The sequence below is a fragment of the Danio aesculapii genome, chromosome 24 (genome assembly GCF_903798145.1).
Source record: "Danio aesculapii chromosome 24, fDanAes4.1, whole genome shotgun sequence".
In the NCBI taxonomy this organism is placed as follows: domain Eukaryota; kingdom Metazoa; phylum Chordata; class Actinopteri; order Cypriniformes; family Danionidae; genus Danio; species Danio aesculapii.
Genome location: NC_079458.1, coordinates 5,775,914 through 5,794,616, shown reverse-complemented (window position 1 = coordinate 5,794,616; position 18,703 = coordinate 5,775,914). Strand labels below are relative to the sequence as shown.

The 18,703-nt window shown below is 33.5% G+C and overlaps 1 protein-coding gene across 1 annotated transcript in view; it reads left to right on the top strand.

Annotated features, from left to right (window-relative positions):
- The window catches only part of LOC130218074 (SRC kinase signaling inhibitor 1-like), a 78,200-nt gene that overhangs the window by 56,594 nt on the left and 2,903 nt on the right, over window positions 1–18,703 (top strand). The window contains exons 8-16 of the mRNA XM_056450106.1: window positions 801–961; window positions 3,435–3,610; window positions 4,245–4,375; window positions 5,796–5,943; window positions 6,496–6,716; window positions 8,595–8,812; window positions 9,227–9,515; window positions 11,408–11,553; window positions 14,289–14,474. Of these exons, the coding sequence (XP_056306081.1) occupies window positions 801–961; window positions 3,435–3,610; window positions 4,245–4,375; window positions 5,796–5,943; window positions 6,496–6,716; window positions 8,595–8,812; window positions 9,227–9,515; window positions 11,408–11,553; window positions 14,289–14,474 (1,676 nt within the window). The remainder of the gene's footprint in view (window positions 1–800; window positions 962–3,434; window positions 3,611–4,244; window positions 4,376–5,795; window positions 5,944–6,495; window positions 6,717–8,594; window positions 8,813–9,226; window positions 9,516–11,407; window positions 11,554–14,288; window positions 14,475–18,703) is intronic.

Genomic DNA, 18,703 nt, shown 5'->3' with positions numbered 1-18,703 from the left:
GCATTCTTAGTAGCCATATCTGTATATTCGGAATTATTCTGCATTTACTTTAAAAAACTGTACTGTATTATTTTATTTTATTTTATGTTGAAAACATTACTGAATCACAGACGAAGTTCAATTTAATTCATTTTTATTTCTGTAGTGCTTTTACAATGTAGATCGTGTCAAAGCAGCTCAACTTAGAAGTTTTAGTAAATTGAAACTGCTTCAGTCCCGTTTTCAGAGTTCAGTTCAGTTTAGTTCAGTGTGATGTTCAATTCAATTCAATTCACCTTTATTTGTATAGCGCTTATACAATGTAGATTGTGTCAAAGCAGCTTCACATAAAAGGTCATAGTAAATAGGAACAGCGTAGTTCAGTTTGTAGTGTTTAAGTTCAGTTCAGTTTAGCTCAGTTCAGTGTGGTTTAATAATCACTACTGAGAGTCCAAACACTGAAGAGCAAAGCCAACGAAGTCCCAAACCAAGCAAGCCAGTAGCGAGGAACAAAACTTGACCAAAGTGAAGGAAAAAAACCTTTCGAAAAAACAACATTTGTTAGATTTGTTCAAGCAAATGCAGAAAATGTCGGAACAGTGTGTCTCTTCTCCATCTCTGGCCTCTGTTAACCCTCCATTTACAATCTGTGTGCTATCAATTGTTGCAATTAATTGTGTTTGGAAGTCCAGAATGAAAAATACACATTAATTTGAAGCTAAACTGATATTCGTGGCCTTTGGATCGGTGCATCTCCAGTAAAGTGTGTGTGTTTTAATGAATGTTGTGTGTAACTTGCGTTTGCTCCTGTGGATCGGCAGTGTCTTCACCGTCTGCACCTCTGGCCCTGATGCCTCCGCCTCCCTCCGCAGTCTCTCAGCCAATAGCGATGTCCCGTTCACAGATGCAGCTGCACCTTGCAGACCTGCAGCAGCACACGGCTGAGCTGCGCAAACAGCTCACACAGCTTCGACAGCTACAGGTGTGTGTCTGTGTATGTGTGTGTGTGTCTGTGTGTGTGTGTCTGTGTGTATTTGTGTCTGTGTGTGGGAGTGGGGGACAGGATAGGTGTTGCAGTGTGTGTTTTTTTTTTAGTTTTTTTTTATGCAGCATTTATAATAATGACAATGTATTTTTATTCAATTGTTTCGATATTAATTTAGATTGTATGCATGACTTTATTAGATTTTAAACATTATATTGACAGTTTGTTTAAAATTAGATATTAGATAATTAGTCATTTTTATGTGTATATATTATTTATATATTTATTTTTGATTTATAATGAACAGTAATTGTTACTAAATGTCTAAATTTTTAAAAATATAAAATAGTTTTTGTCGTTTTATAAAAATTTACTGTAAATTATCATTTTATTTTTTTTTAATATCTAGATAGTAAATATATTTTTAAGAGTTTAAACATAATATTCACAGTATTTGTATTTTAAAATTTATATAAAACTAATAAAAATATGTATTTAGTTTAATTTTTTCTAAACTTTATAACTGACATTGTATTTTTTTAATGATAGTTGTATATTAATTTATACTGCGTGTGTGTGTGTGTGTGTTTATATATGTATGTGTATATATATGTATATATATATATATATATATATATATATATATATATATATATATATATATATATGTGTGTATATATATATATATATATATATATATATATATATATATATATATATATATATATATATATATATATATATATATATGTGTGTGTATATATATATATATATATATATATATATATATATATATATATATATATATATATATATATATATATATATATATATATACTATTAATGAATAGTAATTGTCATTAAAACGTATCAAAATCCTAATGTAATTCAATGTTATTGTTCTTATTGTTTTTGCAATTTAGTATATACACTCACCGGCCACTTTATTAGGTACAACTGTCCAACTGCTTGTTAACGCAAATTTCTAATCAGCCAATCACATTGCAGCTACTCAATGCATTTAGGCATGTAGACATGGTCTAGATGATCTGCTGCTGCTGAAGAAAGGGGATTTAAGTGACTTAAGCGTAGTTGTTGGTGCCAGATGGGCTGTCTGAGTATTTCAGAAACTGCTGATCTACTGGGATTTTCACGCACAACCATCTCTAGAGTTTACAGAGAATAATCTGAAAAAGACGAAAATATCCAATGAGCGGCAGTTCTGTAGGCGCAAATGCCTTATTGATGCTAGAAGTCAGAGGAGAATGGCCAGACTGGTTCCAGCTGCTAGAAAGGCAACAGTAACTCAAATAAACACTCATTACAACCAAGGTCTGCAGAAGAGCATCTCTGAACGCACAACATGTCAAACCTTGAGGCGGATGGGCTACAGCAGCAGATTACCACACCGTGTTCCACTCTTGTCAGCTAAGAACAGGAAACTGAGGCTACAATTCACACAGGCCCACCAAAATTGGACAATAGAAAATTGGAGAAACGTTGCCTGATCTTATGAGTCTCGATTTCTGCTGCAACATCCGAATGGTAGAGTCAGAATTTGCTGTCAACAACATGATCCTGCCTTGTATCAAAGGTTCAGGCTGGTGGTGGTGGTGTAATGGTGTGGGAGATGTTTTCTTGGCACACTTTGGGCCCATTAGTACCAATTGAGCATCGTGTCACCCCCACATCTCATCTGAGTATTGTTGCTGAATGATGTCCATCCCTTTATGACCACAGTGTCCTCATCTTTAGATGGCTACTTCCAGCAGGATAACGCACCATGTCAAGCGCGAATCATCTCAGACTGGTTTCTTGAACATGACAATGAGTTCACTGAACTCAAATGGCCTCCACATTCACCATATCTCAATCCTATAAAGCACCTTTGGGATGTGGTGGAACGGGGGATTTGCATCATTGATGTGCTACCGACAAATCTGCAGCAACTGCTTGATGATATCATGTCAATATGGAGCAAAATCTCTGAGGAATATTTCAAGTACCTTGTTGAATCTATGCCATGAAGGATTAAAGCAGTTCTGAAGGGAAAAGGGGGTCCAACCCGGTACAAGTAAGATGTACCTAATAAAGTGGCCGGTGAGTGTATTTTCCTTTTATTTGTTTTTTTACACAGTGTGTTTAGTGTGTTATTTTTAGACAGCGGTTCAGAAGACAATGGGTATATTTAGTTTTATCTATTTAGTCTTAGGCACTTCATATTGTTTTAGTGTTTCTTCAGTAGATACTGTAAATGGCAAAACAATGTCATATTGTCATAAAATTATTCTAAATACGCTTTAAAATGAATAAATCAGTAGATATTTTCAGAATAATTACCACATAAATAATATATTTTTATGTTATTTGGTGCTTAAAATTCAGTTGTGTGTAAAATACAGTATAAATGATCAACTCTAGTTTAAGGCATCTCATCCTTCAATTCATATCTAACAATGTTTGAATTCAGTTGCAGAATCAGGATTCAGTCCAGGCATTACTGAGGCAAACCGAGTCAGATTTGGGGATGTGTCTGATTGAAGCGTCCCGAACACAAGAGGATCCATTACAGCGCCAGCGTCTGCTTGTTGAAGAAGAGCGACTTCGCTATCTGAATGAAGAAGAGCTGATTATACAACAGCTACAGTGAGCTCCTCCGCATCCACACACATGCTAATTTGGGTTAATATATTTACAACAAACCATAAAAATTAGACCCAAAACATTGTTCTGAGTCGTAATAGTTTAGTAATTCTTTAATTAGGGACAGAAATTAAAACAGCTGATTGGAGTATACACTAACCTGCGCATGATTCAAGCCAAAACAGCAGTGTGACAGACAAGCAGATACATAGGAATGTGAAAGTAAGTATATGGATGTAAATGTGTTCACTGATGGTCAAGGTGAGTCGAAGTTCACATTTGAGCCTGTGTTATTCAGTGGTTGTTATCTCGGAATAACACACCATATAATGTCACGACCAATCAGAATCAAGTATTCCAGACAGCCGTGTATAACATACAATAGCAAACAGACATATGAAACATACAAGTACACCAAACACATAGTTCCAGCCTTGTAACTCACATACACATGAACAAAGTAATACATATATTAATAAAAAAATTCATAAATCAATATATTATGTATTATTAGTATTTTATTAATTACTTCTAATTATTTTACTGTCATCCTTTTCATGATTATATGCTCTAATAATAAATTAGTAAATAAAATAAAACCATTTGGGTTTATATTGACGTGTGAGTGTGTTTTCAGTGATCTGGAGCGCTCTGTGGAGGAGATGAGGACGGGTGCAGGACTCAACCATCATCTGGTGACCGAACAGGAGATCGAGCAGAAGAGTCTGGAGCTCAGGAGGCTGGGAGAAACAGTCACTGACCTCAAGAGTGAGTCAATATTCACTACTGTATATATACAATATACTGTACTGAATAACACGCCCACATCGCTGTCCTGCTGAGGGGGTTGATGCTTTTGAGCCACTAAATAGAATCAGCTCGTAAGATTCATTCAATCAAGAATGGGACTAAACTGGTTTTGCTGATTTTGATTCACTAAATTGAATCAGCTTGTAAGATTAATTCACTTAGGAATGTAAATATTCATTTGTTCAGTAATGTGAAGATTTATTCGTTCAGTAATGTAACTGAATCGACTGTGCTGATTTTGATTAACTAAATAGAATCAGCTCGTAAGATTCATTCATTCCTTCATTCAGGAATGTAACTAAACCAGTTGTGTTGATTCTGATTCACTAAATAGAATCAGCTCGTAAGATTTATTCATTCCTTCATTCAGGAATGTAACTAAACCAGTTGTGTTGATTCTGATTCACTAAATAGAATCAGCTCGTAAGATTCATTCCTTCAGTAATGTAAAGATTCATTCGTTCAGGAATGTATCTAAACTGCTTGTGCTGATTTTGATTCACTAAATAGAATCAGCTCATTAGATTAATTCAATCAAGAATGTAACTAAACTAGTTGTGCTGATTTTGATTGACTAAATAGAATCAGCTCGTAAGATTCATTCAATCAAGAATGTAACTAAACCAGTTGTGCTGATTTTGATTCATTAAATAGAATCAGCTCACAAAATTCATTCATTTAGGAATGGGACTAAACCTGTTGTGCTGATTTTGATTCACTAAATAGAATCAACTCGCAAGATTCATTCGTTCAGGAATGGGACTAAACCGGTTGTGCTAATTTTGATTCACTAAATAGAATCAGGTCATAACATTCAATTGTTCAGGAATCTAACAAAACCAGTTGTGCTGATTTTGATTCCCTAAATAGAATCAGCTCACAAGATTTCATTCAATCAAGAATGCGACTAAACCAGTTGTGCTGATTTTGATTCACTATATAGAATCAGCTCACAAGATTCATTCATTTAGGAATGGGACTTAACCAGTTGAGCTGATTTTGATTCACTAAATAGAATCAGCTCGCAAGATTCATTCGTTCAGGAATGGGACTAAACCAGTTGTGCTGATTTTGATTCACTAAATAGAATCAGCTCGTAAGATTCATTCAATCAAGAATGGGACTAAATTGGTTGTGCTGATTTTGATTCACTAAATACAATCAGCTCGTAAGATTCATTTGTTCAGGAATGGGACTAAACAGGCTGTGCTGATTTTGATTCGCTCAATAGAATCAGCTCCTAAGATTCATTCAATCAAGAATGGGACTAAACCAGTTGTGCTGATTTTTGAATCAGCTCATAATATTCACTCAATTAGTGACTACACTGGTCTCACAGTATACAGTGTGTAATGCTCTACGATGTGTCTGTGTTTAGATCAGTTCCCCACTCTGCAGAGTAAGATGCGAGTGGTGTTGAGGGTGGAGGTGGAAGCAGTGAAGTTTCTGAAAGAAGAGCCGCTCAGACTGGAGGCTCTGCTGAAACGCTGCAGAAACATCACCAACACACTCACTCTACTACGAAGGTAACACACTTCAAGACATTTCGTGTGTTTTGTCTCATCTAAATTAATATTTTCTGTTGGAAGCTTTACAATATTTTATTATTTGCATATACATTAGATTAGTCAGTTCTGAAGCTAAATCTAGAGCTAACCTAACAAAATAACATGATTACAGTCCAAAATTAGTACACACACATTTATATGTTAGGGGAAAATATTCAATTAAAACATTATGAGGAGCAAAATTCAAGAGAAACAAAAAAACTGCATAAAATTTAGTTGAAATTTTGTAGTTTGTAATTTTTTGGGCAATATTTTGCATTAATTTAAATGTATTATCTTTCCTTTTTTAAAGATCTTTGGTGACTAAAATATTATTTTAATAAATATATCTGTTTAATGAATCTGCTTTGTTCAAATGCACCAAAATATATCACCTATGTTCACTGGGAAATGGATTAAAATCATCATTTTGAAAATGGGGTGTACTTATTTATGTTGTGCCCTTTACAGACTGGCTCATGTTCTCTGGTGCGATGACTGATGAATCGCTCAGTGTGTGTTTGTGTACAGGCAGGTATCAGAGGGTGTTTGGAGGACTCCCGATGACTTCAGTAGCTCAGTTTCCAGCTCGAGTGACGTGGACTTCAGCAGGAGCTCTGATCTGGATATTCTCACCAGCCCGTCTCTCAATCTGCCCGACATAGCAGGCGCTTTATCAGGCACCGCCACACTTTCTTCCTCCCTGGGCACTAATACTGCAAATCCTGCTCTGACGAGTACCTCTAGTATAGGTAAACAAGTGTTTTACGTTCTATTAGATGCATTGATTCGCTAAATCAACTCACTTTTTTTGTATGGTTGTTGGATGTTACTTAAAGATCCGAATGTTAGGAATGATTCAGTTCAGGAATCTGAGTTCAATGGTTGTTCAGTTTGTTTTTGATTCACTAAGAAACTGCTCGTATGAGTTATTTGATTAGGAATCAGACTGTACTGATTGCATTATATTATATTATATTCAAATGTGAAATTTTGAAGGTTTTACCAAGCTACAGTTTGTTTACTGATGTAATGTAATGTTTTTAGCTTTTTCATTTTTATTTATAGATTTTTATTACCTAATTTTTGTAATCACCAATTTCAATAAATACATTATTTTTATGCTGTAAGTGATCTTGTTGATTATTTAGCTCATATATTTATAAAATATGTTATATTTTTAGCTTTGGGGACATTTAATGATTGATGCATAACAGATAAATTTTTCATAATCAGAGGATGGACTGTGATTAATCAGTGATTAATTTGTTTATTTTATTTTATTTTATTTTATTTTTAAATTTAATTTAATTCATTATTTATTTTTTATATTTAATGTAGTTGTTCATTATTTATTTTTATTTAATGCATTATTAATTTTTGTTTTATTTTTTTGTTTATTTTTATTTAATGTATTTGTTTATTTTATTATTATTTTATTATTTTTGATGTTTTTTAAATAAAAGTAATTATTTTGTTTTATTAATTATTTAATTTAATAAAATTTTTAATTAAATTTTATTAATTAGTTTTTTTATTTAATGTAATTTTTTTATTTAATGTATTTTATTTTAATTTATTTTATTTAGTGTATTTGTTTATTTTATTTAAATGTATTTGTTTTTATTTAATGTGTTTTTTATTTAATTTATATTAAATGTAATTATTTAATTTTATTGTTTAATTAAATTTTTTCAATTAGATTAATTTATTTCGATTTAATGTATTTTTTATTATTTATTTTATTTAATGTACTTTTTTGTTTTTTATTTGTGTTTTAGTTATTTAAAATAAATAATTTTATGTATTTTATTTTTATTAAATGTAGTTTTTTAATTTTATTTAATTTTATAATTTTTTAATTCAATGGAATTGATGAATTTTTTATTTTTATATATAATTTTTACATTTATTTTTATTTCACATAGTAATTTTTATTTTTGTTTTAATTTAGTTGTTTTTATTTAATGTGTTTTTTAATTTCATTTTATTTTTATAAAATGTAATTAAATTGATTTTTTTCAATTTAATTGATTAAGTAATTTATTTCTATTTAATGTATTTTTGATTATTTATTTTCTTTAATGTATTTTTTTGTTTTATTTTTATTTATTTTTTATTTTTATTTAAAGTATTTTATTTTTTATTTATTTTTATTAAATGTAATTATTGAATTTTATGTAATTTTATGTAATTATTTTTTTAATTCAATTGAATTGATTAATTTATTTGTATTTAATATAATTAAAAAAATATTTAATGTATTTTTTTATTATTTAATGTATTTTTTACATTTATTTTATTTTTATTAAATGTAATTATTTTAATTGATTAATTAATTTATTTCTATTTAATGTATTTTTTATTATTTATTTTCCTTAATGTACTTTTTTGTTTTATTTTTATTTATTATTTTTTTTATTTAAAGTATTTTATTTTTTATTTTATTTTTAATAAATGTAATTATTGAATTTTATGTAATTTTATGCAATTATTTTTTTTATTCAATTGAATTGATTAATTTATTTGTATTTAATATAATAAAAAAAATGTTATGTATTTTTTGCATTTATTTTATTTTTATTAAATTTAATTATTTTATTCAATTATTTAATATTATTTTATTTTAGGAGTCACCACAAGTCTATCAAATGTGCTTGGTGCCAGTTTGAGCAGCGGTGGGATTCCTGGCAGCACCACTCTGGGAAACTGGCTGGCAGGAGCTGGAGCCGCAGATCCCATCATGCCTGAACTGGACGCCTCTGCAGGCCTGATGAAGAGCAGTGGTCTGGAAGATCTGCCTGCACGCAGAGAATCTGACAAAGGAGTGTCCATGGACGTCCGACTGGTAATGAACACACCTCAGTTTTATCACCTGAGTTTGACTGGGTTTGGAAATGATATTTACAGGATGCATGCAGGCACATTTGTAAGGAAAGGTAAGGTTAGTAGTAAAGTAAAGTAGGGCTGAGTAAAGTAAGGGTTCTGAATATTTTTACTAACATGATCTAAGAATGAGAAATATTAAAGCAACTTTTATTAATCATAGCTAATGCTAATGTTAACATTTACTGGTGTTGCTTGTTTAGATAATGTGTGTGTGTTTGTGTATGTGTGTGTATGTGTATTTGTGTGTGTGTAAATGTGTGTATGTGTGTGTATGTATGTATGTATGTATGTATGTATGTATGTATCTGTGTGTCTGTGTGTGTGCGTGCGTGTGTGTATGTATCTACATATATGTGTGTGTGTGTGGCTTCAGGCTGCGGAGCGAGACTGGGAGGAGAAGAGAGCCAGTCTGACTCAGTTCAGTGCTCAGGACATCAACCGTCTGCTGGAGGAAACTCAAGCCGAGCTCATGAAGGCCATTCCAGATCTGGACTTTGCCGCAAAGCAGATCACCAAACCGGCTGTACCGCCTAAACCACAGCTGTCCTCCCTGCCAGCACCCGGCTCTGCATCCTCCACCCCCAGCCTAACACCTGAACACCAGCCCAGCAAAACCCCTCCAAAACCACCCAGCAAAGACGGCATTCCCCGCAGGGGGTCAGGTGAGGTGACATTAAAGTACACATGAAATCAAAACTAACCATGCTGCTTTTGTTAGCTCACATTGCTAGTTTTGTGGTGAAAAATTCATCTATGCATGTCATTAAGAAAATAAAGTGTTTGCAATTGAAATCCGTAAATGCACTTCCTGTTTGCTTTCAGTAAAATTCTCAGATTAGGTCTGTGTGAGTTATTGGGCGTGGCTAACATACTTAACCACGCCCCCTCCTGCTGTCAGTTTTGACAACAAACAGAGAGGAGGAGGAGTCTGTTAGGGTGTAATAACTGCCTACTTTACTACATCCAATCAGCTTGCAGTGAAAAAAACAAGCCACGCCCACTGTTTTCTTATTTAATATTCTGTTTCTCTAGGAACTGCGTCACAATACGAAACAACAAAGCAGCTTCCAGTTCGTGTGGACATTAACCCCCAACCTGATTTCACCAAATAGGACATGCTCCTTTATTAACAACATTCCAATCAGCCAATCAGAATAAAGTGATATGTTAACTGTTTAGACTTACGGTTAGGTTTGTGCACTTCTACAACTTTCATTCCCCTCTGATTTTGGGAATAATTGACAGTTATGGTTGGGTTTAGGGGTAGGGAATAGCTATTTATTACATTTTCGAACAAAAATGATGTTCCAGGATCAACATAGATGTTAATCTGGGATCGCATCGTACTTGGCAAAATCATGAGATGCGGGCTTTAACACTGTGCCATGTTATAGCACAGAAACTGCTTTATGATTTCTGTTATTGATGCATATTATAATTTAATGTAATGTACAGTAGCCAGCTTCAGTGAGCACACCCTTTACAGATCTGTATTTTAAAATAATACTTTCTATTGGATGCTATACTATAGGATATTTGTGCATATGCATTAGATTAGTCAGTACCAAAACCAAAACTGAAACTAATCTAACAACATAACTTAAGATCACAGTGCATAAAGTGACAGTGCATAAATGAGCGCTCTCAAATGAAAATATTAGGGGAAATTCATTCATTCATTTTCTTTTTCTTTTTTTTCTTTTACCTTTATTGATCTGGGGTCGCCACAGCGGAATGAACCGCCGACTTTCACGGTCATGCGTCCTTATTTTAATTTATGGCAATGAGCAACAAGACATTATAGCTGCGCTTTCATTTTGAATGGTGACACCCACAGACATTGTCATCGTGAAGTATAAATCAAGAGGTAAGACCATCTCATACAGAGACCTTGGCTAGAATGATACATTATAGGCTTTACATTATAGAGAGAAATAACAGATAAACTCAGTTACAGATACTGTCAGTTTTCCTAAAGGATAAACCGTTCTCGTAAATATTTTAGCATGTTTTCACTTTCGGATTTGACATGAAATGCACATTTACCAGTAGGAATGACATCTCACCCTTCTCATATTGCTCTCTTCATATAGCCATATATATGCCTATTACCTATCCATAATACACTGTGATAAAGCCGGGCTTGGATCGTTTTGCTTTCTTACTATAATCGATCCGCTCCAGAGTTTGTTTCAGTCGAGTAGAGACCACCTTATTCAGGCGATCTCGGACTGATTGGTTTGGTGCGGAGCCGAGCGCGATTGCAGGTTTCACATATGCCAAACCAACTGCGCTTACTGGGGAAACGAGACAGGTTCTGAAACAAAAGTCTAGGTGTGAAAGCACCCGAAAACTATTTTGTTTAAAAGCAGCAAAATATATGGGCTATATTCACTGAGAAATGGATTCAATTGTTAATTTTCAAAGAGGGTGTACTCATTTATGCTGAGCACTGTAATAATATATTGTGTATTGTGTAATTTGGCTCTGTTTGTTTATGATTCAGCTAGTAAATTGAAACATGTATGTTTAATGATTTGATTTGATTGATCAGGGGAATTGACGGTTCAACGGTATCGTACAGAGAAGCCGTCCAAATCTCCTCCCCCTCCTCCTCCCCGGCGAAGTTTCCCATCAGGCCTTGGGCTCACAACCAACAGCAGTGGAGAAGTTATCACCATAAACAAGAGCGTGAAGAGCGTGAGTGTCTTTGGAAAAATACATGTATCCTCTGAATATTAGGGGCTGTTTACATGACAACGTTTTCAGCCCAAAACTAGGAACTTTTCATACTTTTTGCCTGTTTAAAGCCAAGTGTAGATTGTGTAGATTAAAGCCAAGCACAGACAAACACACAACAATGGTAGAGTACAGGCTAGTGTTGTTGCATGTAATGTTTTCTAATGACAAATACTGGCCCAATACAGTGTTTCTTTTTCCATTTCTGCAGATGTGTAAACATGTATAGCTTTGAAAAAATTGTTGTGTAAACGTGAACTTATTGATGCAAGGAAAAAAACAAGGATTTTTGGCTACATCATTGTTATTTAAACATAGATTTACTATTCTCGTATATATAATTTTTGCTGCATTAGTAATATATATTAGAGGTGTGAACCTACACTGGTCTCACAGTTCGGTTACGATTGTCGTGCAATCGATTCGGTTCAGTTCGATATCTCAGTGCATTGACGATGCTTTCCATACACAGTTTTATATTTTACTTCACAGGCGCTGTTCACCAGTGAGTGACACTGATAAACAGCAGCGGTGCAGTGTTGCCAGATTGAGCGGTTTTGGATAGGCATTTCGGCGGGTTTTGAATAGTTTTTGGGCTAGAATCAGTCAGCTACATCTGGCAACACTGCAGCAGCGATCACAGCTGATCCATGATAGACGCGGTGGAGGAAATTTTCGTGTTCATGTCTGTATCCAGAAGTATCTCTGTAAAAGCCGAGAGGAGAGGAAAAGTCATGCCAGCATGTCAAATAGGACACAGTGAGAGAGAGAAATGGAGTTACACTACAGACAATTTAGCCTACCAAATTCACCTATACCACGTCTTTGGAGTGTGGAGGAAACCAGAGCACCCAGAGGAAACCCACGCGAACGCAGGGAGAACATGCAAACTCCACACAGAAACGCCAACTGACCCAGCCGAGGCTCGAACCAGCGACCTTCTTGTTGTGAGGCGACAGCACTAACTACTGTGCCACTCCGTCGCCACACCCCTAATATATATTAATATTATAATATATGTAAGGGATAAAGTACATCCAGGCAGCTGTTCTCACAGGAGAAATCCAGACAGGCTGAAGGGCTTTATTCTGCGAAAACAACTCTACTGGATGTACTTTATCCCGGTTATTACAAAATGTAAAAACCAGACACACAACATTGTTCTGAGCCGTTATAGTTTAGTAACTCTTTAATTAAAGGTGAAGCTGATGGACATGAAAATGGCTGAATGGAGCATACACTAACCTACATGTAATTCAGTCATAATATGGTGCCAAACAGTCAAAAACCGTATAGAAATATATATATATATAAACTGCAAATAAATATAAACCACAAATAAATATAGACGTGAACATATTCACTTTCGGTAAAGATGATTCGGAGTACCTAGACGAGTTTGAGTTAGTTTCAGCGCTGGGAATACAGTGGTCCCTTGCTACAACATGGTTCACCTTTTAGTTGCAGTTTTGCTGATTAGTTTTGTGCAATTTGACATGCTTATTTATTAATTTATTTTTTTACTGCACAAAGTAATTGGCTTTCTGCGTCCTGATTGGCTGTAGACCAGGCATGGGCAAACTCGATCCTCGAGGGCCGGTGTCCCTGCAGAGTTTTGCTCCAACACTAATCAAACACACCTGAACACCCTAATTAGTGTCTTCAAGATCACTAGAAAGCTACAAGCAGGTGTGTTTGATTAGGGTTGGTGCAAAACTATGCAGGGACACCGGCCCTCCAGGATCGAGTTTGCCCATCCCTGCTGTAGACCATTGTCAATCAATCTCCTTTGTGTCTTCTGAGGAGTACAATATGCATTCAGCTTGCCAAATAACATAAATCTTCGATCGCTAGCAGTGCGAGTTTTAACAAGGATGCAAAAAGAGCTGTAACTGTTCGCAGACCATCGTAAAGGGGATAACACACCAGATGCGGCGTGCCACGCAGCGCCATGCATTTTAGAATTGTAAACATAGGTTTATATCAGTGTCCGCACACCGGATTCGCAAGTCATCAGCTTTCTGCGGTGCCCAGCTAAGACTCAGGACACTATTCATAATTATGCCGCGCCACAGAGCGCCATCTGAATAACTTCATTTTAAATAACATGCGAATGTGTGCGTCCGGTGTGTGTTACTTCCAACTTTCATGTGTGCGGCGCATCTGGTGTGCGATCTCCTTAAGGATGGAGTCTTCTTTAGTTTTATAGATCAGTGACTGCAGGATAAAGAACATTACGCTGATGCCAACATTATCTACACAAAAGCTAAAAAGCTTTATGAACCGTTTGCTGACAGCGATGAATGTTTGCACCTGACAAAGGTTTTGATCTTTGGTTTCATTCTCTAATACTGGACTTATTTTTCTATGAAAGTTTGAACTTTGAGAGAGTTTAAACGAGAGAGAAAAGCATGGAAATGGTAATACCTGTCTGAGAAAATTGGATAACCCGTGCAGTGAGGGGTTTTACTGCCTTAAAACATCTATAATAATTGTAAAAATAAAGCTGTCTACTTTGCGGATTCCGCCTATTGCGGGTTATTTTTAGAACGTAACTCCCGCGAATAACGAGGGACCGCTGTATCTTGGAAAGTAGTGACTGACCAATCAGAATCAAGTATTCCAGACAGCCATGTAATATAACTTCATATCATACAGTAGCTGGAGTTATTAAGTTGCTCATCTTGTTTTTGTAGAAGCTGGAGAAGTTTGAGAACAGAGAAGAAGCTGAAGTCCCGACTCAATCCCAGACGCCCCCCGTCAAACTAAGACGACCTTCGACTTCCGACGGGCCACGGCCTTCATCCACACCTCCAGTCATCGCCGCTTCTGGGATGAAGGAGGACGAGGATGAGGAGGAGAAGATAAAGGCAGAGCTGGAGGTAAAACCCTGAAAAATATGTTAAACCCTGTTAAAATATTAGTAATTTATGGCAATATACTGTTGAAGTCAGAATTATTAGCCCCCCCTGTTTATTTTTTTCCCCAATTTCTGTTTAACAGAGATCAGATTTTTCTTCAACACATTTCTAATCATAATAGTTTTAATAACTCATCTCTAATAACTGATTTATTTTCTCTTTGCCATGATGACAGTAAATAATATTTGACTAGATATTTTTCAAGACACTTCTATACAGCCTGAAGTGACATTTAAAGGCTTAACTAGGTTAATTAGGTTAACTAGGCAGGTTAGGGTAATTAGGCAAGTTACTGTATAATGATGGTTTGTTCTGTAGACTATCAAAACAAATATATAGCTTAAAGGGGCTAATACTTTTGACCTTAAAATGTTTTTTAAAAAATTAAAAACTGCTTTTATTCTAGCCGAAATAAAACAAATAAGACTTTCCCCAGAAGAAAAAAATATTATCAGACATACTGTGAGAATTTCATTGCTAATAATAGGGGGGCTAATAATTCTGACTTCAACTATATATATATATGTGGGATACATTCTTTCAATGGTAAAAAACTGTAAAACTGTTACTGTAAAAGTACTACAGTAAAAATCCGTAACCTGGTTAACAGTACGTTTCATTAATATATCCAGTGAATAACCGTAAATTCACTTTTGTTTTGTTTTCTAAAATATTTGTTCTGGTGATTTTGGAATGATGTTTGTTTTTTTCATTCTTCACACGATTGCACACACATACACACACACACACACACACACACACACACATACGGCTGCTACAGGCGTTTGAGAGAGCTCCAGTGAGTGTGCGGGTGGTCAGTGTGGATGGGACAGGACAGTGGATCAGCAACTCTCTGTGGAGAGAGGTACAGTAACATGCAGCTGCCTGTCCTGCTCTCCGTAACCTCTGGCTAAACACTGGATTTCCCTGACTTTACTTATGCACTCTGACACAAACCCTATTCTATTCATCTGTCCGCTATTCCAGCTCTGATGCTGCATCTCACTAGACAGCTTGAGGGAGCTTTAGCATTAACCATAAAAAAAAATTAAAGAAATAAATAAATGTTTCTTAACTTATATTTAATGTTTAAATGTAGGTTTTCACTATTTATACTTCCTTAATATTGCAAATACCTTTTAACTGCTTTCAATTCTACTTTAATAGTTTCAATAAATCTATTACGCGTTATATAAAAAAAATACAATATTAAACGTATCAATAATATGAAATAAAATTATTATATTATGTTCAATCATTCTTTCTTTTTGTTTTATATTATATTATTCATTTATTTATTTACTTTTCGGCTTAGTCCTTTTAATAATCCGGGGTCGCCACAGCGGAATGAACCGCCAACTTATCCAGCACATTTTTCTTATCGGATGGCCTTCCAGCTTTGGACTGCAGGGGAAACCGGAGCACCCTGAGGAAACCCACGCGAACGCAGGGAGAACATGCAAACTCCACACAGAAACGCCAACTGACCCAGCCGAGGCTCAAACCAGAGACCTTCTTGCTGTGAGGCGACAGCACTACCTACCGCGCCACTGCGACGCCCTATATTGTATTATATTATATTATATTATGAATATTTTTATATAAATATGAAAAATATTTATAATTAATATTCATAATTATTATTATAAGGAATACTGTTTGGCATTTTATTAAATTATTAATGGAATAAAATAATATAACACCATTAATATATTTTAATTATTATTACTATTATTATTATTATTATTATTAAATTTATTTTATTATTATTATTATTATTATTATTAAATTTATTTTATTATTATAATTAAATTTATTTTATTATTATTATTATTATTATTATTATTATTATTAATAAATTTATTTTATTATTTTTATTATTATTATTATTATTATTATTATTAAATTTATTTTATTATTATTATTAAATTTATTTTATTATTATTATTAAATTTATTTTATTATTTTTATTATTATTATTATTATTATTAAATTTATTTTATTATTATTATTATTAAATTTATTTTATTATTATTATTATTAAATTTATTTTATTTTTATTATTATTATTATTATTAAATTTATTATTATTACATTTATTTTATTATTATTATTATTATTGTTATTATTATTATTAAATTTATTTTATTATTATTATTAAATTTATTTTATTATCATTATTATTATTAAATTTATTTTATTATTATTATTATTATTATTAAATTTATTTTATTTTTATTATTATTATTATTAAATTTATTATTATTATTATTAAATTTATTATTATTATTATTAAATTTATTTTATTATTATTATTATTATTATTAAATTTATTTTATTATCATTATTATTATTATTATTATTATTAAATTTATGTTATTATTATTATTATTATTAAATTTATTTTATTATTATTATTATTATTATTATTATTATTATTATTATTATTAAATTTATTTTATTATTATTATTATTATGAATATATTAAATGTATTTATGATTATTATTTAAAGTTTAATTTATTTCATTTGAAACTTTCTTCCAGTTAGTTCTAGTTTTACTCTAATATAAATATTCATCCGCATTAATAGTTTAATATTTAATAGTTCAGAAGTCTCCCGTAATGCTGAATACCGAGCATCATGTGTTTCCTCAAAGCCATCAATGACAACAGCTTATTAAAAAAAGAAAATACTTGATGCAAATCATCATTAGCCGTGTCATTATTACAGAAATAACAATTCTGACACAACAGACAGCTGCGAATAAGCATCTTGATTTCAGTGGTTGTTTCTCTCTTTCTCTCTCAGTCTTTTATCATGTCAAATGGTTCTTCTTCAGCACAGCGACAGTAATGTTGTGACACTGGTAGCGGATCAATTTTAACAAGCTTAAAGTCTTTAAAGCAAAACCTTTAAGAGCTGAGAACAAACAGACGACACAAAAACATGTCGTCTAAATCAACTCCTGTATTCATCAGCCTCCACACCGCAGATTGACACTCCTTTCACTGCATCCGCAACACATTCACCACAGGAAACTACTGACAAAATGTATATAGAAGAACAAGATACAGCTGAAATCAGAATTATTGTAAATACTATAATATTTTGTAATTTTTTTATTATTAATTGTACATACTATAATATTTGAACATTACTTAGTCAAATTATATATAGACCATTTTGAGGGATGTAAACAAAAACAATGGTCCCAATGTATTTTCTGTTTTATTTTTTGAATTTCTATAGCTTCTGAGAATCCAAAAAGAGTCGCATATTAATAAATAATCTTATGACAGCTGTTTTAACATTAACTTATGATTGAATTGCCTCTTGTTACAGTAATGAAAATTGTTTGACAACAAGCAGGAAATGTTCATGGGCCAGTGACATGACCGTATTGAAATGGTCTATAGAGGCCCATATTTGACGTAGTTGATCATTTGGAAAAGTGGCAGAAGGTCGATTTGTCCGATGAATCATCAGTTGAGCATCCCAATCATCACAAATACTGCAGAAGACCTACTGGAACATGCATTGACCCAAGATTCTCAGAGAAATCAGTCAAGTTTGGTGGAGCAAAAATCATGGTTTGGGGTGACATTCAGTTTTGGGGCGTGTGAGAGATCTGCAGAGTGGATGGCAACATCAACAGCCTGAGGTATCAAGACATTTGTGCTGCCCATTACATTACAAACCACAGGAGAGGGCAAATTCTTCAGCAGGATAGCGCTCCTTCTCAAACTTCAGCCTCCACATCAAAGTTCCTGAAAGCAAAGAAGGTGCTCTAGGATTGGCCAGCCCAGTCACCAGACATGAACATTATTGAGCATGTCTGGGGTAGGATGAAGGAGGAGGCATTGAAGATGAATCCAAAGACTCTTGATGAACTCTGGGAGTCCTGCAGGAACGCTTTCTTTGCCATTCCAGATGACTTTATTAATGAGTGATTTGAGTCATTGCAGAGATGTATGGATGCAGTCCTCCAAGCTCATGATGGAGTCAGACACAATATTCATTCTGTTTCCACTGCAGCATGACTTTATATTCTATACTGGACATTATTTCTGTTAAGTGACAAGACTTTAGTCTAAGCAAAGTCAGACCTTACTGTCCTAATTAAATCATTTAAAATCAAGGCTTGATCATATTTTATTTTGGTCAAATAAGCGTAATCTAGAGGCCTTT